At 42.9% G+C, this 24613-nt stretch overlaps 1 protein-coding gene across 1 annotated transcript in view; it reads left to right on the forward strand.

Annotated features, from left to right (window-relative positions):
- Window positions 1–1729: 1729 nt before the first annotated feature.
- Window positions 1730–24613, forward strand: part of LOC138751965 (uncharacterized) — a 36900-nt gene continuing 14016 nt past the window's right edge. The window contains exons 1-2 of the mRNA XM_069915080.1: window positions 1730–1815; window positions 20846–21222. Coding sequence (XP_069771181.1) covers window positions 21123–21222 — 100 coding nt within the window. The 5' untranslated portion in view covers window positions 1730–1815; window positions 20846–21122. The remainder of the gene's footprint in view (window positions 1816–20845; window positions 21223–24613) is intronic.

Here is a 24613-nt window from a genome sequence, read left to right on the forward strand (position 1 = left end):
CTTCCTTCCACAGCCACGTATTCTTCCTGGCTACTTCCTTCTGCCACCATGTACACATGATTAAAGGCACATAGCACTGCAAATTGTTCTGAAGAGTTCAGTGGGACCCAGGCCAGTCCACAGCAGTTCCCCTCAGAAATAACTGCACACAAGACTCTTCTTGATCAGTCCTTGGGTTCGAGAATGACTTTCTTCCACTGCATTTCTGGGAGGTGCTGATGCACTGGTTTTTTTCCCCCCCAGTAAATAGGACCAGAAACAACCACCTTTCACTACACATCAACAACTCTGCTGTGGAGAGAGTGGAGAGCACCGAGTTCCTTGGAGTTCACTTTGCTAGTGACCTATCATGGACACTCAACATCTCCTCACTTATCAGGAAGGTGCAACAAAGACTGCACTTCCTGAGAAGACTGAAGTGGGCAAGGCTACCGGCCACCATTATGACAACCTTCTACAGGAGCTCTATCGAGAGCATCCAGGCCGGCTGCATCACAACGTAGTTCTGTTGTTGCAGAGAAATGGAGCCGAGGAAAATCCGAAGGATCATAAGAATGGCAGGGAGGATTACTGGAGTTTCCCTCCCCGCCCCCAACATCCCCCCACCACCCCCCTCCACCACCACCATCAAGGTGATCTACCAGGATCATTGTCTAAAGAGGTCACAATGAGGACCCTTCCACCCTGCACTCAGCATCTTTCAGCTGCTCCCGTCGGGGAAGAGATACAGGAGGATCAGAGCCAGTACCACCAGGCTGAGGAGCAGCTTCTTCCTACGGGTACTAAGATCACTGAACGACCAAAGGAACTGCTCACACTCACCATCTGACACTCTCATATTCATGAAACAACATTTATTTGTATAGATGAATACTAATCCTGCATACGTATTGTTTGTCTGTTTATGAGTTTACATCTGCTTTGCATCGCAGATTGGAGAACACTGCTTCCTCGGGTTGTACTTGTATGTTCAGATGACAATAAATTTGACTTGGTGACTTGAAAATGGCTTTTGCCAATGCACAGCAGCTACCACTGTGAAGGATTATGATAGATTTTATATTGTATATAGATATGTTTTAAAAGGAGAGAAATTGTGGCAGGTTTTGTAGAGTAGGTCACATACAAATACTTCAAAACAGATCTCATTTAAAATGCCAGAGCTCTGCTCAAGCCAGACAGTTCAGGCTCCGAGTGCCTTTGCAAAAACTTTGAAGAATGCATATAGAGACTTCACAAGTAGGTGTTCATTGGACTTGCTGTGGAGTAATGGATTATTGTTTTGGATAGCAACAGGTGAATGGACTCAGAAGATTAGGTCTGGAGCCACAGTCTGTCTGAACGCAGTTGGCTGTCGCAGTTGGTTTTCTCTGAGTGAGTGAGAGAGAGGGAGAGAGAGAGAGAGAGAGATCAGTTCTACAGTTTAGCAGCACTGAGAATTCTTGAAAATTCTTTCAAGATAGGCTATAAGCAATGTATGGTTTTGTCTTGGAATATCGATAGCCCCTTTGCAATGCACCGTGGACAAAAGAGCAGCCAGTATCTGAAACTATGGCTGCAGTTGTGCAATTCCATGTTACTCCTCCAATGATGAGGGATGGGCGACGGAAACGCAATGTGTCAAAATAAACTTCCTCATCTGAACCATCTGAACTTGCAAGATTCTTCAAGCCCAAATGATATTTAAAGGCAGAACTCAGCAGAAATCAGTTCCATCAAAGCAGAAGAAGGGTCAGTGATATTTGAGAACTCACTGAAAGAGAAGAATGCTGTGCATTTTGCTTTGTGCCGTTGCCCTGGGTGTCTCCGCTAAACGTAAGTACCTTGTCGTGAGGAGTAGCACTCGGTTTTCACTGTGTGAATTAAATGATTAACTGCATGAGATAAAATGGGTTTCCAATGGAAACTGTGTAGGATCACGCCTTAGGTGTTATAATTTGGTTGACTGTTTTCACCACATGCTGCAATTTCCTCCCAACCTCCGAAACATGTGAGGTGTAGGTTAATTGGGTGTAATTGACAGCATGGGTTTCATGGCCCTGAAGAGGCTTCCACAGTGCTGTACTGTTTAAATTAAAAATTTAAATGAAGAACTACAGTTGAGTATTCTTTTACGTACTCTCGCGGCAACTCCCTTTTGCAGCGCGTGGGAGTTGGAGTGAGAATGTCCGAGAGCAGGACAGTTTAAGTAGGTGAGAAGGGCAAGTGTGAGTGGGCCAGAGTTGGAATGGTGAGTTGAGGTTGAACTCAAGGGGTGGAGACTAAGTTCAGACACTGGAGAGAGTTTATTATTATTATTTATTCTTTGACCTTGTGTCACTGTCAAGGTAGATTAGTCGAAATGGCAACCAGGTTTGTGAAGTGTTCATCTCATGAGATGTGCCATCTCCCTGATAGCTCCATTTGCACGGGTTAGAACTGTAGAACCAGGTATGTTGTGTAAGGACTAGATGTTAATATCTCTTTATGGGCCTCCTGAGACCTACTGCCTAGTCTCTTCAGGGTAGTCAAGTGAGTGGTGGGATCTTCTGGGTTATCAGTGGGTGCCCTCTTTCCTCAGTGTTTCGCTGATAGACCCACGACTCCTCTGGAGGGATCAGCAATGAGTCCTGGATTCATCCCCTAGGTGCCATTCACTCACTTGGATGCCCAGGTTGAATCCTTTCTCCTCATCCAGAGCCATTGACTACCCTTTTCAGCAGGTCTGGTGAGATCTTTAACAGCTTCTCGGTGCATCTTTCCTCGCACTCCCAACTTTATCTACACAGTTGTTGGCTATGAGGAGACAGTTTAATTAAGTCAAGGAAAATCTTTGGGAAAAAGGATACAAGTTTACGTTTTGTTACCCAGTGACAGTGAAGATTGTATTACCGGACGGCAAAAATACCTTTTTTATGGATTTCCATCAGGCATTAGACTTTGCCTTTAATAGGCCAAGAAAATGAGAGGGAATTAATTGGAATGAGGTAATGGATGAGTGAAGTAGAGACTTTGTTCTGATGTAGCACCTGGGAGGTGAAGGGTGCCGGAGTCCATCAGCCGCTGTTCCTGGGCTCGTTTGTGGGAATGAGCCACATCCTGCTTAACTGGGGGAGGGTTGGGAGAGGGGGGGAGGGTGGTGCTATGTTTTTTTAGCACCAACAGGGGGAGTTCTACTATAACCCCATTTTCCTTGCAACCGCTGCAACCGTGTCTGCCTGTCCCGCATCGGACTTGTCAGCCACAAGCTGACGTGGACATTTACCCCTCCATAAATCTTCGTCCGCGAAGCCAAGCCAAAGAAGAAAGAAGAATATGTCTATGAATGGAGTTGTATTGATGTTCTATTTTACTTTCAAGAATTGATTCAACACGGAATTTTAAATTGCATGATGGAAGAGATAGAAGATTCTTAATTGATCTAATGGATGAATATTGGATATATTGAAATTTAATATTTAGAATTAATTTAAAACATAAGATTTATATATTTGAATTTGCTCTAACGTGTTAGTTTAAGCAATATTTCTGGAACTTTAAAAAAAATATCCATTCCATTTTTTCTTTTAAATTTTTTTCCATTTTTGATGGGGGGGTGGGGCTTAGGTCATTTTTCTTTTTCTTAGGGTTTCTGGGGGATTAAGTGGGGGCTTCTTTTTTCGTTTCTTTCTATTTTCATTTTTAAACTTGTAAAAGCCACATATGATTAATTGTGAATGAAATGCATGTAATGTAATTGATAGTATGGCATCTATAAATAAAATATTTTAAAACTTGCCAGGTAGTGCGGTCCTGACAATGACAACATCCTTCCTGATATGAAGTATCTTCTTTGAGGGATGCATTAAACCACTGACCTAAGCTTTTCACTGGTTTTTCAAAGATTGTTGGAATTGTCTCATTGCCCATGTAGAAGTGTTGATCTACCAGCTTCTCCTTGATGATGGAGATGCTTCTGGACTTGCTCAGCTTGATCTTCACCTGAACCTGCTCGACATTCTCATGAAGCTTCCTCAACGGGCATACAGTACAAGCCTTGGTTGTGGTCAGTGCGTCAGATTGTCCATCTATGCTCTGATAGGCAGCAGCCTCAAGCCAGATCCCATGCGCTGCCCTCCAACCACCCATCAAGCTGCTCTAATGATCACCTTCATGGCCATGGTGAAGGCTGTTGGGGAGATGGTACAACCAGCCATGATTCCCACCTCCAGATATTGCCACACCATGGTGTAGTCTGCTGTGGTCAAATATAGCTGCCTTAATGAGGTTTGTGAGGGCCACTGGGACCCTGAAGAAGTCAGAAGCAGTCCAGAGGAGGTTATAAGGGACTGAGCTGAAGGTGTTGGTGAGGTCCAGGAACATCACATGAAGATATGTTCCCTCCTTCTTGGTGACACAGATCTAATGCCAGATAGTACAAGCATGTTCCGGACAGCCAGAGAAGCGCGAGATCCCTGATTTCAGGATTGATGTATCAATCAGATGGTTCCTTTGCAGATATCTTGACAACCTATGAGCTACCACGCTAAGGAAAATTTTGCCCTGAGGTTCAGGAGACTGATCTGGCAGAATTGGCTAATTTCTGATGAACCCTTTTCTTTTGGGATCAGAATCCCTCCCATTCTCTGCCAGGATGTTGATATCACCTGGTTTCACCACACTTCCTGCATGAGCCTCCAGAGGAACTACAGGACATACAGAGCCTGTATGTCACTGCATTGGGACCTGAGACTGATGCATTCCCAGCTCGATGTACAATTTAGCCCATCTAGGTGGGCTGATATCCAGTTGGTGTTCTGGTGAATGGATTGGTTGAATGGTGATCTCATTGTGGCATTGACTGTCTGGGTTGAACTTTTCCAGGTGTTTTTCCAGTTCTGCCCTTGACACTGAGAAACCTTTAATCTTCTCCTCTGTAAAGAGACCCTTCGCAAACTTGAAAGGATCTACATAGAAGCTTGTTCTTATCTGCTCCTCCTACCTACGCTTCCTTACCAGGTTCTCAGCTTTCCTCAGTGTTAAATGTCTGCTCCAGATAGCTGCTTGCAACAGGTTAATTCCTTCCTTCTCCTCCTCTGTGGCCTTCTTCCCTTGCTTCTTCAGCACAGAAACAGACTCCTTCAGCCCTTCTTAGTCTGTGCCGAACTATAATTTTCCCTAGTTCCACTGACCTGTACCCAGTCTATAGCCCTCCATTCCCCTCCCATCTATGGACCTGTCCAAATTCATCTTAAATGTTAAAAGTGAGCTCACATTCACCACCTCAGCTGGCAGCTCATTCCACACTCCCACACTGCCCCTCCCCCCCCCCCGCCACTCTCTGTGTGAAGATATTCCCCCTAAACCAGTAGTTTTCATGGCTGTCCCAGGTCCCCAGAAGTGACGGTGGATGTGACATCATCAAAGATGGTGGCAGGAGGGATGTGATTGGCAACTGAATATCCCTGGGTTTCGTTGTTTTAGGTGTGATAGAGTCGGAGGGGCAAGAGGAGGTGGGGTTGCATTGCTTGTCAGGGAAAATATTACAGCGGTGCCTAGGAAGGATAGATTAGAGGGCACATCCACGGAGGCTATTTGGGTGGAACTGAGGAGTAGGAAAGGAGAGGTTACACTTGTAGGGGTGTATTATAGACCACCCAGAGGGGACCGAGACCTAGAGGAGCAAATCTGTAGGGAGATAGTAGATATTTGTGATAAGCACAGGGTTGTAATTATGGGAGATTTTAATTTTCCACATATAGATTGGTATTCTGTGAAAGGACTGGATGGGTTAGAGTTTGTGAAATGTGTGCAAGATAGTTTTTTACAACAATATGTAGAGGTGCCGACCAGAGAAGGAGCAGTGTTAGATCTACTGTTGGCAAATGGGATGGGTCAAGTGACGGAGGTTAGTGTTGGCGAGCACTTCGGGTCCAGTGATCATAATACCATCAGCTTCAATGTCATTATGGAAAGAGAGAAATCAGGGCCAAGGATTGAGGTTTTTGATTGGGGAAAAGCTAGATTTGAGGAGATGCGAAAGGACTTGCAGGGTGTGCATTGGGAAAATTTGTTTTATGGGCAGGATGTAGTAGAGAGATGGAAGTCTTTTAAAGATCAGATTTTGAGAGTGCAAAAGCTTTATGTTCCTGTTAGGTTAAAAGGAGGGGCAAAAGGTTTGAGAGAGCCGTGGTTTTCAAGGAATATTGGAAACTTGGTTCGAAGAAAAAGGGAGGCGTACATTAGATATAAGAAGCATGGAGTTAAGGAAATGTTTGAAAGATACATTGAATGTAAGAGGAATCTTAAGAGAGGAATTAGGGAAGCTAAAAGAAGGTACGAGAAAACTATGGAAAGCAGGGTGAAAACTAATCCAAAAGAGTTCTACAAATATGTTAATGGTAAGAGGAAAGCTAGAGACAAAATTGGTCCCTTAGAAAATCAGAGCGGAAAACTGTGTGTGGAGCCAAGAGAAATGGGGGAGATATTGAACAGTTTCTTTTCTTCGGTATTCATTAAGGAGAAGGATATTGGGAGATGTGAGATAAAAAAAGCAAATTGGGTAAATATGGGGAATACAGAGATTACAAAAGGTGTAGTTTTAAGGCTTTTGAAGAATATAAAGGTGGATAAGTCTCCGGGACCAGACGGGATCTTCCCCAGGACATTGAGAGAAGTGAAGGAGGAAATAGCAGAGGCTCTGGCGGTAATTTTCCAAATGTCATTAGATATGGGGATAGTGCCGGAGGATTGGCGCATTGCGCATGTGGTTCCGTTATTTAAAAAGGGTTCAAGGAGGAAGCCTGGCAACTATCGGCCTGTAAGTTTGACGTCTGTGGTAGGTAAATTAATGAAGAAAATTCTTAGAGATAGTACTTATAAACATCTGGATAGACAGGGTCTGATCAGGAGCACTCTACATGGATTTGTGGGAGGAAGGTCATGTTTGACCAATCTGATTGAATTTTTTGAAGAGGTGACTAGGAATGTGGATGAGGGTAGCGCAGTGGATGTTGTCTATATGGACTTCAGTAAGGCCTTCGATAAGGTACCACATGGAAGGTTAGTTAGGAAGGTGCAGTCTTTAGGTATAAATTTTAAGATAGTCAAATGGATTAAACATTGGCTGAAAGGGAGAGGCCAGAGAGTGGTAGTGGATAATTGTCTGTCAGGTTGGAGGCCGGTGACCAGTGGTGTGCCTCAAGGATCTGTATTGGGCCCATTGTTGTTCATTATATACATTAATGATCTAGATGATGGGGTGGTGAATTGGATTAGTAAATATGCAGACGATACTAAGATAGGTGGAATAGTGGATAATGAAGAAGGTTTTCAAGGATTGCAGAGGGATTTGGGCTGCTTAGAAAAGTGAGCTGAAAAATGGCAGATGGAATTTAATGCTGATAAGTGTGAGGTGCTTCATTTTGGTAAGAAGAATCAGAATAGGACATACGTGGTAAATGGGAGAGCATTGAGGAATACAGAAGAGCAGAAAGATTTAGGAGTAATGGTACATAGTTCCCTGAAGGTAGAAACTCACGTGAATAGGGTGGTGAAGAAGGCTTTTAGTATGCTGGCCTTTATCAATCATTGCATGGAATATAGGAGTTGGGAGGTGATGTTGAGATTGTAGAAGACGTTGGTGCGGCCTAATTTGGAGTTCTGTGTGCAGTTCTGGTCGCCTAATTATAGGAAGGATATAAACAGAGTGGAGAGAGTGCAGAGAAGGTTTACCAGAATGTTACCTGGGTTTAAGCATCTAGAGTATAGGGAGAGATTGGACAGATTAGGTCTTTACTCTTTGGAGCGTAGAAGGTTGAGAGGGGATTTGATAGACGTATTTAAGATTATGAAAGGGATAGACAGAGTGGATGTGGATAGACTATTTCCGTTAAGAGGAGGAAAGATTAAAACAAGAGGACATGAGTTAAGAATTAAGGGGCAGAGGTTTAGAGGTAACATGAGGGGGAACTTCTTTACTCAGAGAGTGGTAGCCGTGTGGAATGATCTTCCGGGAGAAATAGTGGCGGCGGAGTCAATTGTATTATTTTTTTTTTATTTTTTATTTTTCACACCATAAATCACATTAGCCATGATATACACTTTTTCTTTTTCACACATATACAGTGACTTTTTCTCCCCCCCCTCCTCCCAAGCCACCCCCCCCACACCCCCCCTCTCATCCATTTTAGGTATACAATCTAGGTTGCATTAAACCAGTCAGACAATGTTGTCATTCAACAAAAATACACCAGAAATTCTACTGAGTCCATTCTTTTCTTTCCTTCTCCTTCCATCAACTTAGGTAATGTTTGTCCCCGGTAGGTTTTCGCTATTGTATTTAATGTAAGGTTCCCATATTTGTTCGAATATTTCAATATTATTTCTTAAACTATATGTTATTTTTTCTAATGGAATACATTTATTCATTTCTATATACCATTGTTGTATTTTCAAATTATCTTCCAATTTCCAGGTTGACATGATACATTTTTTTGCTACGGCTAGGGCTATCTTAACAAATCTTTTTTGTGCATCCTCCAAGTCAATTCCAAATTCTTTGTTTTTTATGTTGCTTAGGAGAAAGATCTCTGGATTCTTTGGTATATTGTTTTCTGTTATTTTATTTAATGTCTGATTGAGATCATCCCAAAATTTTTCTACTCTCTCACATGTCCAGATTGCATGAATTGTTGTTCCCATTTCTTTTTTACATCGAAAACATCTATCAGATACTGTTGGGTCCCATTTATTTAACTTTTGCGGTGTAATGTATAGTCTGTGTAACCAATTATATTGTATCATACGTAGCCTCGTATTTATTGTATTTCTCATCGTTCCAGAACATAATTTCTCCCATGTTTCCTTTTTTATCTTTATATTTAAATCTTGTTCCCATTTTTGTTTAGTTTTACCATTTGTTTCCTCATTCTCCTTTTCTTGCAGTTTAATATACATATTTGTTATAAATCTTTTGATTAACATTGTATCTGTAATCACATATTCAAGGTTACTTCCCTCTGGTAAACTCAAATTGCTTCCTAATTTATCCTTCAAGTAGGATCTCAGTTGGTAATATGCCAGCGCTGTATCTCCAGTTATATTGTACTTATCTCTCATTTGTTCAAAGGATAAGAATCTACTTCTTGAAAAACAATTTTCTATTCTTTTAATCCCTTTTTTTCCCATTCTCTAAAGGAAAAGTTATCTATTGTAAAAGGGAGTAGCTTATTTTGTGTCAATATTAGTTTTGGTAATTGATAATTTGTTTTATTTCTTTCTACATGAATCTTCTTCCAAATGTGGAGGAGATGATGTAATACTGGAGAAGTTCAATGTTGTACCAATTTTTCATCCCATTTATATAATATGTGTTCAGGTATCTTTTCCCCTATTTTATCTAATTCTAATCTCATCCAGTTTTTCCCTTGTTTGATAAAAATCTGATAGGTATCTTAATTGTGCGGCTCTATAATAATTTTTAAAGTTTGGCAATTGTAAGCCTCCTTGTTTATACCATTCTGTTAATTTATCTAGTGCTATCCCCGGTTTCCCCCCTCTCCATAAAAATTTCCTTATTATTTTCTTTAACTCTTTGAAGAATTTTTCTGTCAGTTGTATTGGCAATGTCTGAAATAAGTATAATATCCTTGGAAAAATGTTCATTTTAATACAGTTTATCCTTCCTATCAGTGTTAGTGGTAGATCTTTCCAATGCTCTAAATCGTCCTGTAATTTTTTCATTAGTGGATTATAATTGAGTTTATATAATTGTCCTAGATTTCTGTTTATTTGTACACCTAGGTATCTTATTGCCTGCATTTGCCATCTGAATGGAGATTCCTTCTTAAATTTTGAGAAATCCGCATTATTCATAGGCATTGTTTCACTTTTATTTACGTTTATCTTGTAACCCGACACTTCTCCATATTCCTTCAATTTCTTATATAATTCTTTTATTGATAGTTCTGGTTCTGTTAAGTACACTATAACATCATCCGCAAATAGACTGATTTTATATTCCCTGTCTTTTATTTTTATTCCTTTTATATTATTATCTTTTCTTATCAATTCTGCTAGTGGTTCTATAGCTAGCGCAAACAATAAAGGTGATAGTGGGCATCCCTGCCGCGTTGACCTGCTTAAGTTAAATTGCTTTAACATAACATAACAATTACAGCACGGAAACAGGCCATTAGGCCCTTCTAGTCCGCACCGAACCAAACACCCCTTTCTAGTCCCACCTCCCTGCACAATGCCCATAACCCTCCATCTTCTTCTCATCCATATACCTGTCCAACCTTTTCTTAAATAATACAATTGACTCCGCCGCCACTATTTCTCCCGGAAGATCATTCCACACAGCTACCACTCTCTGAGTAAAGAAGTTCCCCCTCATGTTACCTCTAAACCTCTGCCCCTTAATTCTTAACTCATGTCCTCTTGTTTTAAACTTTCCTCCTCTTAACGGAAATAGTCTATCCACATCCATTTTGTCTATCCCTTTCATAATCTTAAATACTTCTATCAAATCCCCTCTCAACCTTCTACGCTCCAAAGAATAAAGACCTAATCTGTCCAATCTCTCCCTATACTCCAGATGCTTAAACCCAGGCAACATTCTGGTAAACCTTCTCTGCACTCTCTCCACTCTGTTTATATCCTTCCTATAATTAGGCGACCAGAACTGCACACTGAACTCCAAATTAGGCCGCACCAACGTCTTATACAATCTCAACATCACCTCCCAACTCCTATATTCCATGCAATGATTGATAAAGGCCAGCATACTAAAAGCCTTCTTCACCACCCTATTCACGTGAGTTTCTACCTTCAGGGAACGATGTACCGTTACTCCTAAATCTTTCTGCTCTTCTGTATTCCTCAATACTCTCCCATTTACCACATATGTCCTATTCTGATTCTTCTTACCAAAATGAAGCACCTCACACTTATCAGCATTAAATTCCATCTGCCATTTTTCAGCCCACTTTTCTAAGCAGCCCAAATCCCTCTGCAATCTTTGAAAACCTTCTTCATTATCCACTATTCCACCTATCTTAGTATCGTCTGCATATTTACTAATCCAATTCACCACCCCATCATCTAGATCATTAATGTATATAATGAACAACAATGGGCCCAATACAGATCCTTGAGGCACACCACTGGTCACCGGCCTCCAACCTGACAGACAATTATCCACGACCACTCTCTGGCCTCTCCCTTTCAGCCAATGTTCAATCCATTTGACTATCTCAAAATTTATACCTAAAGACTGCACCTTCCTAACTAACCTTCCATGTGGTACCTTATCGAAGGCCTTACTGAAGTCCATTTAGACAACATCCACTGCGCTACCCTCATCCACATTCCTAGTCACCTCTTCAAAAAATTCAATCAGATTGGTCAAACATGACCTTCCTCCCACAAATCCATGTAGAGTGCTCCTGATCAGACCCTGTCTATCCAGATGTTTATAAGTACTATCTCTAAGAATTTTCTCCATTAATTTACCTACCACAGACGTCAAACTTACAGGCCGATAGTTGCCAGGCTTCCTCCTTGAACCCTTTTTAAATAACGGAACCACATGCGCAATGCGCCAATCCTCCGGCACTATCCCCATATCTAATGACATTTGAAAAATTACCGCCAGAGCCTCTGCTATTTCCTCCTTCACTTCTCTCAATGTCCTGGGGAAGATCCCGTCTGGTCCCGGAGACTTATCCACCTTTATATTCTTCAAAAGCCTTAAAACTACACCTTTTGTAATCTCTATATTCCCCATATTTACCCAATTTGCTTTTTTTATCCCACATCTCCCAATATCCTTCTCCTTAGTGAATACCGAAGAAAAGAAACTGTTCAATATTTCCCCCATTTCTCTAGGTTCCACACACAGTTTTCCACTCTGATTTTCTAAGGGACCAATTTTGTCTCTAGCTTTCCTCTTACCATTAACATATTTGTAGAACTCTTTTGGATTAGTTTTCACCCTGCTTGCCATAGTTTTCTCGTACCTTCTTTTAGCTTTCCTAATTCCTCTCTTAAGATTCCTCTTACATTTAATGTATCTTTCAAACATCTCCTTAACTCCATGCTTCTTATATCTAATGTACGCCTCCCTTTTTCTTCGAACCAAGTTTCCAATATTCCTTGAAAACCACGGCTCTCTCAAACCTTTTGCTCCTCCTTTTAACCTAACAGGAACATAAAACTTTTGCACTCTGAAAATCTGATCTTTAAAAGACTTCCATCTCTCTACTACATCCTGCCCATAAAACAAATTGTCCCAATGCACACCCTGCAAGTCCTTTCGCATCTCCTCAAATCTAGCTTTTCCCCAATCAAAAACCTCAATCCTTGGCCCTGATTTCTCTCTTTCCATAATGACATTGAAGCTGATGGCATTATGATCACTGGACCCGAAGTGCTCGCCAACACTAACCTCCGTCACTTGACCCATCCCATTTGCCAACAGTAGATCTAACACTGCTCCTTCTCTGGTCGGCACCTCTACATATTGTTGTAAAAAACTATCTTGCACACATTTCACAAACTCTAACCCATCCAGTCCTTTCACAGAATGTGTTTCCCAATCTATATGTGGAAAATTAAAATCTCCCATAATTACAACCCTGTGCTTATCACAAATATCTACTATCTCCCTACAGATTTGCTCCTCTAGGTCTCGGTCCCCTCCGGGTGGTCTATAATACACCCCTACAAGTGTAACCTCTCCTTTCCTACTCCTCAGTTCCACCCAAATAGCCTCCGTGGATGTGCCCTCTAATCTATCCTTCCTAGGCACCGCTGTAATATTTTCCCTGACAAGCAATGCAACCCCACCTCCTCTTGCCCCTCCGACTCTATCACACCTAAAACAACAAAACCCAGGGATATTCAGTTGCCAATCACATCCCTCCTGCAACCATGTCTCACTAATCGCTACCACATCATACTTCCAAGTATCAATCCACACCTTCAGCTCATCCTCCTTTTTTACAATACTCCTGGCATTAAAATATATGAATTTCAGGGATTTCCCATTTTTTAATCCCTGTTTTCCCTCATCTTTAAGAACAACATTATTTACTTTTCCTGCCAATTGCCCTTCATCTTCTTCCAGAGCATTTCCCTTCTCTATCACCTGCCCATCCATATTCAAATACTTACTACAAACTTTCATTGTTTGCATTCTAACCTTCTCCTTACTGCTCTGTATTATTTTGTTCCCTCCCCCCAACCATTCTAGTTTAAAGGATCCTGAGTAGCCCTAGCAAATACCTCTGCCAGGATTCTGGTCCCCCTGGGATTTAAGTGTAACCCGTCCTTACTGTACAGGTCACATCTCCCCCAAAAAAGGTCCCAGTTATCCAGAAACTTAAAACCCTGCCCCTTACTCCACCCCTTCAGCCACGTGTTAATCCTCCACCTCATCCTATTTCTATTCACACTGTCACGTGGCACAGGGAGTAATCCAGAGATTACCCCCTTTGCGGTCCTTCTTTTTAACTCCCTACCTAACTGCCTGTACTCACTTTTTAGGACCTCTTCTCTAATTCTCCCTATGTCATTGGTACCTACATGTACCACGACCTCTGGCTCCTGTCCCTCCCACTTTAGGATATCTGGGACACGAGCAGCAACATCTCGGACCCTGGCACCAGGGAGACAAGCCACCATCCGGTTCTCCTTGCTGCGTCCGCAGAATCCCCTATCCGTCCTCTTAACTATGGAGTCTCCTACCACAATTGCCCTCCTCTTCCTTTCCCTCCCTTTCTGAGCTACAGGGGCCGACCTCGTGCCAGAGGCACAGCCACTGTCACTCCCCCCAACCTTGATGTCCCCCTCAACAGTGCTCAAAGAGGCATACTTATTGCTGAGGGTTACATTCACAGGGCTCGTCTCTGGCACCTTACGTTCTTTTGTCCCTCTCCTAACAGTTACCCACCTTTCATCCTCCCGTGGCCCTGGCGTGACCACCTGGCTGTAACTCCTGTCTATGACTACCTCTGTTTCCCTAACCAGCCTGAGGTCATCGAGCTGCAGCTCTAGTTCCCTAACACGGTCCCTGACAATCTGCAGCTCGACACACCTAGTGCAGATATGGACATCCGGAAGTCTGGAAGACTCCAGGACCTCCCACATCCGGCACTCCCGACAACACACAGCCTTAACACTCATCCCTTACCCCAATGAAGAAGTAAAGAAGACTATCTTAGCTTTCTCTCCGCCTGCTTTTGCCGAAGCCTGATGAGCCAAAGCCTGGAAGTCCCACTCCTTCACTGGGCCACTCACTCGCTGGGCCGCTCGCTGTCCCTCTTATTTATTGGTCTTTTACCAATTAACCCCTTCACACTCTCCTGTACGCTGGCTCGACAAATGGCCGCCTCCGACGCCGACTCCTCCCCGCAGACCCTGGTAAGAGACTTTTAAAAAAGTTTTCTTACCTGCCCCGGACTCTTTTCTTTTCTGTCCTTCTCCTCTCCTCTCCTCTCCTCTCCTTTCCTCTCCTCTCCTCTCCCTACTGCTAAGCTCTGTCCCCAGTAAGAGTCTTTAAAAAGACCTTACCTTCCCGTCACACTCTCCTGTACGCTGGCTCGACCAATGGCCGCCTCCGACGCCGACTCCTCCCCGCAGACCCTGGTAAGAGACTTTTAAAAAAGTTTTCTTACCTGCCCCGGACTCTTTTCTTTTCTGTCCTTCTCCTCTCCTCTCCTCTCCTCTCCTCTCCTCTCCTCTCCTCTCCTCTCCCTACTGCTAAGCCCTGTCCCCAGTAAGAGTCTTTAAAAAGACCTTACCTTCCCGTCACACTCTCCTGTACGCTGGCTCGACCAATGGCCGCCTCCGACGCCGACTCCTCCCCGCAGACCCTGGTAAGAGACTTTTAAAAAAGTTTTCTTACCTGCCCCGGACTCTTTTCTTTTCTGTCCTTCTCCTCTCCTCTCCTCTCCTCTCCTCTCCTCTCCCTACTGCTAAGCTCTGTCCCCAGTAAGAGTCTTTAAAAAGACCTTACCTTCCCGTCACACTCTCCTGTACGCTGGCTCGACCAATGGCCGCCTCCGACGCCGACTCCTCCCCGCAGACCCTGGTAAGAGACTTTTTAAAAAGTTTTCTTACCTGCCCCGGACTCTTTTCTTTTCTGATACATGTCCATTTACTGTCACTTTCGCTAACGGTCCCTTATATAATGCTTTAATCCAATTAACATACTTCTCCGGTAAACTGAATTTTTGCAATACTTTGAACAAATAATTCCATTCTACTCTGTCAAAGGCCTTCTCTGCATCTAAAGCAACTGCTACTGCAGGTGCTTTATTTCCTTCTACTGCATGAATTAAGTTAATAAATTTACAAATATTGTCTGTTGTGCGTATTTTTTTGATAAATCCAGTTTGGTCTAAATTTACCATTTTCGGTACCTGTTCTGCTAATCTGTTTGCTAATAGTTTAGCTATTATCTTATAATCTGTGTTTAGCAAAGATATTGGTCTATATGACGCTGGTGAGAGTGGATCTTTCCCTTGTTTTAGTATTACTGTAATTATTGCTGTTTTACATGAATCTGGTAAGCTTTGTGTTTCATCAATCTGGTTGATTACATCCAGGAGGGGCGGAATTAATAAGTCTTTAAATGTTTTGTAGAATTCTATTGGAAATCCATCCTCTCCTGGTGTCTTATTATTTGGTAATTTTTTTATTATCTCTTGTATTTCTACTATTCCAAATGGTTCTGTTAATTTATTTTGTTCCTCTATTTGTAGTTTTGGTAGTTCAATTTTAGTCAAAAATTCATCTATTTTCCCTTCTTTCCCCTCGTTTTCGGTTCGGTATAATTGTTCATAGAATTCTCTAAAGTTTTCCTTAATTTCTTTTGGATTATATGTAATTTGTTCATCTTTTTTCCTTGATGCCAATACCATTTTCTTAGCTTGTTCTGTCTTAGGTGAATATACATTAAGTAGATTCCAAAACTCCGAATATATCTGACATTTTATCATAACATATCTCCCTGCTGGATCTATTATTTCCTCTTCTATTTTAAATGGCACATTTTTACTAATTAATATAGCCACTCCTCTTGCTTTTGAATTATACGATGCTGCTGTTACATGTCCTACCCAATCTCTCTTTAATTTCTTGTGCTCCAATTCAGTTAAGTGTGTTTCTTGGACAAATGCTATATCAATTTTTTCCTTTTTCAGTAAATTTAGTAGTTTCTTCCTTTTAATTTGGTTATGTATTCCATTAATATTTAAAGTCATATAGTTCAGCGTAGCCATTTTATACTTTGTTTATCTTCTCTTTCCATTTTTCCATCATTACCTTTCCTCCTTTTCCATTTCTGTTTTCTTATTTTCAATTCTTTATAAGACAACATTCCTACAACATCCAACATTTTCCTTATTCTCCTATTTATATCTTCTTTATCCCCAATCTCCCCTTCCCCTCCTGAGTTGTCCTTTATCCCTTGTCGGACAACCACATCTCCCCTCTCCATTTGGGTTTGCGAATTCACTCGCAAGCGTCAACTGATTTTGCAGTGACCGCTATTTCCCCCCACCCAGCACCCCCCAGAAAAGATTTCACTTTTCATATGTAACAAAGGTCACTCTTTTAATTCCCTCCTTATTCTCTCTATTCCATTACCTTCCCTTATTAATTCTTGTCTATACTATCTATATTTTCCTCTAAGTACAGATACATTCACGTATGCACATTGTATCTATTCACTCTTATACCTCTTTACCCACATACATATCAATCGTGATCATTTTTACTTTCATTACCCGTCTTCATCCCTCAGTCTATTTTTGTAATTGTTCTGCAAATTTTCGTGCTTCTTCTGGGTCCGAGAATAGTCTGTTTTGTTGTCCTGGAATAAATATTTTCAATACCGCTGGATGCTTTAGTACAAATTTATACCCTTTCTTCCATAAAATCGCCTTTGCTGTATTGAACTCCTTTCTCTTCTTTAGGAGTTCAAAACTTATATCTGGATAAATGAAGATTTTTTGCCCTTTATACTCCAGTGGCTTGTTGCCCTCTCTTACTTTTTCCATTGTCTTCTCCAGTACCTTTTCTCTTGTAGTATATCTTAGGAATTTTACTACAATAGATCTTGGTTTTTGTTGTGGTTGTGGTTTAGAGGCCAATACTCTATGTGCCCTTTCTATTTCCATTTCTTGCTGTAGTTCTGGACATCCTAGGGTCTTAGGGATCCAATCTTTTATAAACTCCCTCATATTCTTGCCTTCTTCATCTTCCTTAAGGCCCACTATCTTTATGTTATTTCTTCTGTTATAATTTTCCATTATATCTAGTTTCTGAGCTAACAGTTCTTGTGTCTCTATCGCTTTTTTATTGGATTCCTCCAATTTCTTTTTTAAGTCTTCTACCTCCATTTCTGCTGCTACTGCCCGCTCTTCCATCTTGTCTATTTTCTTTCCCATTTCTGTTAAGGTCATATCTATTTTATTCATTTTCTCTTCTGTGTTGTTTATTCTTCTTCTTAAATCATTAAATTCCTGCGCTTGCCATTCTTTAAATGACTCCATGTATCCTTTAATAGAGAAAGTATATCCTTTATCTTGCCTTTCCCTTCTTCTTCTATTTCACTGTATTCTTCCTCTTTCTCTTCTTCTTCCTCTGGGTTGGCCATCTGTTGTTTCTTTGTTGCCCTTTTCTTCTCTTCTTTCTTGTTTCCATTGTCTTCTGTGGTCTCTTCTTGCTGCAGGTGTTCTGCAGCTGTCGTTGCCGGCTGTGGAGATCGACTCCCCAGCTGGTCCCCCCTCCCGTCGGTGTGTTTTTTTTCATGCGCGGTTGCACACTTTTACTCGGCTCAGCGAGCCATTTTTGTAGTCCACTATCTACCGACCTGAGGGAGCGGGTTTCTCTCTCCACCGCGGGCCTCTTTGAACAGGTAAGGCCTTCACCTTCTTCCTCCATTGTCTTCTCTTCCTCTCTTCTTACCGTTGCTTTCGATTTTTCTTTTTTTGTCGCCATCTTCTTTCCACCTTTATACTCACTTTTCTTTAACTTTTATTTCTGTGCCTTTGTGTTTTCCTTTGTTTTTCCCGACTTTTCTGGAGAGGGCTGGAGTTCACCGTCCGGCCACTACTCCATCACGTGACTCCTCCAGTCAATTGTATTATTTAAGAAAAGGTTGGACAGGTATATGGATGAGAAGAAGATGGAGGGTTATGGGCATTGTGCAGGGAGGTGGTACTAGAAAGGGGTGTTTGGTTCAGTGCGGACTAGAAGGGCCTAATGGCCTGTTTCCGTGCTGTAATTGTTATGTTATGTTATGTTATGTTATGTTAAAGATGACGGAGCTGGTGAATCTCAGAATTGGTTTGGACTTACAGATCTTCGCGAAGTGTCCTTTCTTCCTGCAGTTCCTGGCAGGGCAGCATTTCCTCAGGTGCTTAGTTTGCACACAGAAATAGCACTTCGGGTGGTCGCTAATGGCAATGGTGGTCAGTTCAGAGCAGGACGAAGCTGGTGATGCCACTTCCCAAGATGGCGATCCCTGTATTCCCCACAAGACGGCCGTGCATTCACTGGGGAACAATTCGGCATTTTGGATGGCTACCTCAAGAGTGTTCGCCAGCTCAATGATCTGAGTTTGGCTCAGTTGCCTCTGTCTGAGAAGCCTCTGCCTCACGTAGTCAGAGCAGATGCCTGCTACACAGGCATCTCTGATCAGCCTGGCAGTTGCAGTCCCTCGCGAGCTCCTGCAGAGCTCTGACAAAGTCATTGAAGGTTTCCTCCGGTCGCTGCCTACGTGAGTGGAGTTCGTGCCATGCTCCATTGCGGCTCTGTATGTTGGGCAGTCCCGGACCATCCGGTAGATCCTGTGCCCGATGTCTGAGTGCAGCAGATGGAACTGGATTGCTGCTACGGTGGCTGTGAGGAAATTTTCGAAACCGCAGCATCAGAGCGCGAACTTGTTGGCTGCCTTAAGTTCTCTTGGGATGATTTCCAGGTGATCCAACTTCATGTCTTTGTCCGTGTTCCAAAAAACATTCTTGCAAATAAAATTGATGCATGATCAGTGACACAAAGACTGACGATGCCGAGACTGAAGGCTTTTATTTACAAGAGATGGACAAGATCCCTCTGTTGGTTGCTCACGCTGACCTGGACACGAACTGGGGGCAGGCTTGTGGCGTGACAGCCTTTATGGGAAAGAAAGGAGGAGGAGTCACGAGCCGGTCAGAGAGACCAGGGTCAACCAGGAAAGGTCATGGTATTTATATATGACATGCAAATATGTTCAATAGTGGTTTCACCACAGAATGAACAGCTTTTGCCAAAGGTCAGAGAACCTTGAATGAAGAGAGAGGTCATGAATTTATTCAGAGAGAACATGGAGTTCTGTGTAAGATATCTAGAGGACATGGGTTAAAGGCAAGAAGCGAAATGTTTAAAGGAAACATTAGGTGGAACTTCATCACGCAGAGAGCGGTAAGAGTGTGGAACGAGCTGCCAGCTGAAGTGGTGGATCCAGGCACGATTTTGACATTTAAGAAAAATTTGGACCAGTACATGGACAGGAGGGGTATGGAGGGATAGATTCTGGATGCAGGTCAGTGGGACTGGGCAGGATAAAAGTTTGGCACAGACTAGATGGGCTGGAGGGCCTGTTTCTGTGTTGTCATGGCCTAGAGTTAAATTAAAAATTTTAATTTAGATATACAGCACGGTAACAGGCCATTTCGGCCCATGAGACCATGCCTCCCAATTCCACCCAATTGACCTACAACCACCAGCGCGTTTTTGAACAGTGGGAGGAAACCGGAGGCCCCGGGGAAATCCCACGCAGATGTGGGGAGGACATACAAACACCTTACAAACAGCACAGGATTCGAACTCCAATCTCAATCGCTGGCACTGTAACCGTGTTGCACTAACTGCTACAGCAACTGTGACACCATTAATGTTCTAATTTCCCTTTCTTTATTGCTTGCTTAGTGGTTCTTTATTGCTTTTTAAAGTTTTCCAAATATGAGTTCCCTTCTCTTTGTCATTTTTCTGTGCCTTTCCCACAAACATCTACAAGCTGTTAGGCAAGTGATGTAAATCGTGAAGTTCTCTCCCAGACAGCAGCTGATAGATAGCGCAGGGAGGAATGTCTCTGTCCCTCCTGTTCCACTTCTCTCCTCTCACAACCTGTGGCATGTGACACTCATAATGCAATGCAACTTGCCCCATTTCAGAAGGAGCTGGGCGGCCACAGTCTTCACTGGTGACTGTGGCCCTCAGTTCAGTGATAACATTTTAGATTTCCAATTTCCGATTTATTGGTTGAGTTACGTCACATACAGCCCTGAGATTCCTTTTCCTGTGGACGAGGCAGAATTACCACTTATTGGTAGTCCAAAAATACTGTACACAGAGTACACACGTAAAGAGCTGTAAACACTGCAATACAGATTGAATTTTAAAAATAAATAAAGTGCAGAAGTCAGAGTCCTTAAACGAGTCCCTGACTGAGTCTGTGGTTGAGGAGTCTGACAGTGGAAGGGTAGCAGCTGAACCTGCTGGTGCAAGTCTTGTGGCACCGATACCTCTTTCCTGATGCCAGAACAGAGTGTGTGCTGGGTGGTGTGGATCCTTGATGATTGTTGCTGCTCTCCGACAGCAGCATTCCTTGGAGATGTTCTCGATGGTGTCCTGGGCTGTGTGCACTACCTTTTGGAGAGCATTGCGCTTGGGGGGGTGGGGGGTATTGGTGTCCCCATACCAGACTGTGATGCAGCCAGCTAGCGCAATTTCCACCGCACATCTATAGAAATTGTGCCAGGGTTTCTGGTGTCGTACCAAACCTCCACAAACTTCTGGCATCACGTTAACATCATGTTTCTTTGTCCTCAAGGCCATTCTGGCAACGGATGGAGTATGGAGACCCCAGACAAGGTGGTGGGGCGAGAAGGGAAGCGTCTGATTCTATTTTGCAAGTTCATTCACCCTCACCCTGACTATCGTGGCAACATCAGCATTGCCTGGAAAAACACGAATGTCCATCAGTTTTTCAATTACACAAATTATCAAATAGGAAGTATAAGAATGAGATCGAGGTGAATGAGGAAAGTCGCTACAAAGCAAGAGGGAACCCACGGAGGAACGATGCCTCCATACTCATTCAAAAGCTGATGCTGAAGGACAAAGATAAGAAGATCAAGTGTCGTGTCGATCTCAAAGAGAAGCCAAAGGATAAATTTGAACTGGAACATGGGACTCTCATTATAAAAGGTAAAAAGTAATAGAGACTGAAATATTTTTATAACTGCATAACACTGCTCTATTAGGTAGTAAAGTAATACGATTACACTCATGTTTTTGAGGCACCATCAATTACTCAAAGACTGAGGTTGAGAAACCAAAGGTTTTTATTCACTAAAAAAACAAAGTCATATCCACACAGCTCGACTGTCCTGCACTGAGGGAGGGGGGGGGGGGGTGGAACAGTCACCTTTATACAGATGCCTGTGGGGGGGGCCAATGGGTGTGCCTGACCAGACAAATACATACAGCAGTGGTTTACCACAGTGTCTTCCTTCCTGCTTCCTGGGATCTCCGTGTCACTAGCAGTGGTTGTCATCGAGTCACACAGCATGGAAACGGGCCCTTCGGCCCAGCTTACCCATGACGACCAAAATGTCCCACCCACACCCACACCCATGTGACTGCATTTGGCCCATATTCCTCTAAACCCAACCTATCTGTGTATCCATCCAAATCTTTATCAAACCTGCCTTAACCACCTCCTCTGGCAGCCCATTCCATATACCCACCATCTTCTGTGCAAAAATGTTACCCCTCAGGTTCCTGTTCAATCTTTCCACAATTTAAATTGATTTGCCCGACTCTGGGCTAAAGACTCTCCGCATTCCTCTCATTATATTGGAAACTTCTGTGACACCACACATTGTCAACCCACACTCTAAGGAACAAAGCTCCAGCCGGCTCAACCTCTCCCTGTAGCTCAGGCCCGTGAATCCTGCCAATATCTTTGTAAACCTTCTCCAGTTTGACATCTTTCCTGCACCACGGTGAATAAAAATGAACACAAAACTCCAAATGGGTCTTCATCAACATCAACTGAAACATGACCTCCCAACTTCAATGCTCAATATGTAGGTCAATGTGTCAGAGGATTTTTTGACCTCCCTGTCTACCTGTGATGCCACTTTCAAGGAACTATGTACCTGTGCCTTTTGCTCCCCACCATTCACTGTGTGGGTCCTACCCACATTAGATCTCCCAAAATGCATCTTTCTCTGTATTAAACTCCCTCAACCATTCCTCTGTACCCCTTCCCAACCTAGCAGGACCCTGTTGCAACCTTTGGCAACAATCTTCACCATCTACAATATCAGACACTTAACAACGTAGATGACAAACAAAGGGCACATCACCAAACCTTGTAGCACACAACTAGTCACAGGTCTCCAGTCCAAAAGACAACCTCCCACCATCACCTTCTACTTCCTCCATGAAACCAGTTTTATAGCCATTCTGCTATCTCACCTTGGATCCCATGTGATCCAACCTTCCGGAACAGCCTACTGGGCGGAACCAAATCGAATGCCTTGACGAAATACAGATCTGCCCTTCATGATCGTATCTTCAAAGAACTCAGACAAATTTGTGAGACAGGACCTTCCACTTCCAAAACCATGCTCCTTAATATCCATCCAAGTATATGTCTACCTTCATCTTCAGGGTACTCTCGTCAGTTACCAGCCACAGATGTGAGACTCACTGGCCTGTCGCTGCCAGAGTTTTCCCCGCAGCGATTCCAGAATAGAGACACAACATTTACCACCTTCTACTCTTCTGGCATCTCACCTTAGAATGGTTTGGGGGCTCAGTTGGCGTAGCAGTTAGCGCAACTTCGTTACAGCATCAGCGATTGGGACTGGAGTGTCTGTAAGGAGTTTGTACGTTCTTCCCGTGTCTGCGTGTGATTTCCCTGGGGGCTCTGGTTTCCTCGCACTGTTCAAATAATATATTGGGGGGTGTAGGTTAATTGAGTGTAAATTGGCGGGCACGGGATTGTCGGTCTGTGACACCACTTTCAGGGAATTATTTATCTATATTCCCAGATCCCTCTGTTTTATCACACTCCTCAGTGCCCGACCATTTACCGTGTATGTGCTACCTTGGTTTTTCTTACCAAAATCCAACACCTTACACTTGTCTGCATTAAATTCCATCTGCCATTTTTCAGCCCATTTTTCCAGTTGGTCCAGATCCCTCTGCAAGACTGAAAACCTTCCTCACTGTCCACAACGCCTCCAATTTTTGGGTCATTTACAAACTTTCTGATCTGATTTACCACACTATCATCCAGATCATTGATATAGATGACAAACAACAATGGTCCCAGCACAGTTTCAGGGGCCCTGGCTGTTATATTCAAATGATCCTTGGCCATGTGTAAGGTGCTGGAGGATTGGAAAGTAGCTCATGAGGTCCCATTGTTTAAAAAGGCTCCAAAAATAATCTGGGTAATTATGGCTGGTGAGCCTGATGTCAGTAGTGGGTAAGTTATTGGAAGGAGTTCCGAGAGACAGGATATATAGGTATTTGGATAGTCATGGGCTGATGAAAGAGAGTCAGCATGGCTTTGTGTGTGATAGGTCATGTTCAACAAATCTTGTAGAGTTTTTCGAGGTCTCCAGGAAGGTGGATGAAGGAAAGGCTGTGGATGTTGTCTACATGGACTTTAGTAAAGCCTTTGACGAGGTCCCATATGGGAGGTTAGCTCAGAAGGTTATCATGCTGGGTATTCAAGGAGAGGTGGTAAACTGGATTTGAAATTGGCTGTGTGGGAGAAACAGAGAGTGGTAGTGATGGTTGCTTCTCAGACTGGAGGCCTATGACTAGTGGTGGGCCTCAGGGGTCTGTGTTGGAACCATCATTGTTTATTTATTTATATCAATGATCTGGATGATAATGTGTTAAATTGGATCAGCAATTTCACTGACGATACAAGGACAGGAGGCTTCGTGGACAGCGAGGAGGGTTATCAAAGCTTGCAGAGGGGTCTGGACCAGTTAGGAGAATGGGCCAAAAAATGGAAAATGGAGTTTAATGGAGGCAAGGATATAGATAAGGTGGAGAGGGTGCAGAGAAGGTTTACAAGGATGATGCCTGGCTTAAAGCATCTGAATTACAGGGAGATATTAAGGAGACTGGAAATTTATTAATTGGAATGTAGATGACTGAGAGGGGACTTGATAGAGGTATTTAAAATTATGAAAGGAATAGATAGACTAAACATAAACAGACTCTTTCCCCTGAGGGCAGGAGAGGTTGGAACAAGAGGCCATGAGTTAAGGGTAAGGGGGCAACACTTTAGGAGGTGGCTTTTTCACTCAGCGAGTGGTGGCAGAATGGAATGATCTTCTGAATTAGATAGTTGCAGCAGGGTCCCTTCTGTCATTTAAGAGAAGGTTGGATGTCTACATGGAGGTGAAGGGGTTGGAGGGTATTGGTGGAGAGTGGGAGATTTGAGCTAGTGGAGTTGTTCTAGTGAATTGGTGCAGACTCGAAAGGCCGACATGGCCTGTTTCCGCTCCGTAAATGGTTATAAGTGCAAGGTGATGCATTTTGGAAGGGGAAACCCAGGTAAGAC

The sequence above is a fragment of the Narcine bancroftii genome, chromosome 1, assembly GCF_036971445.1.
Source record: "Narcine bancroftii isolate sNarBan1 chromosome 1, sNarBan1.hap1, whole genome shotgun sequence".
NCBI classification, from domain to species: Eukaryota; Metazoa; Chordata; class Chondrichthyes; order Torpediniformes; family Narcinidae; genus Narcine; species Narcine bancroftii.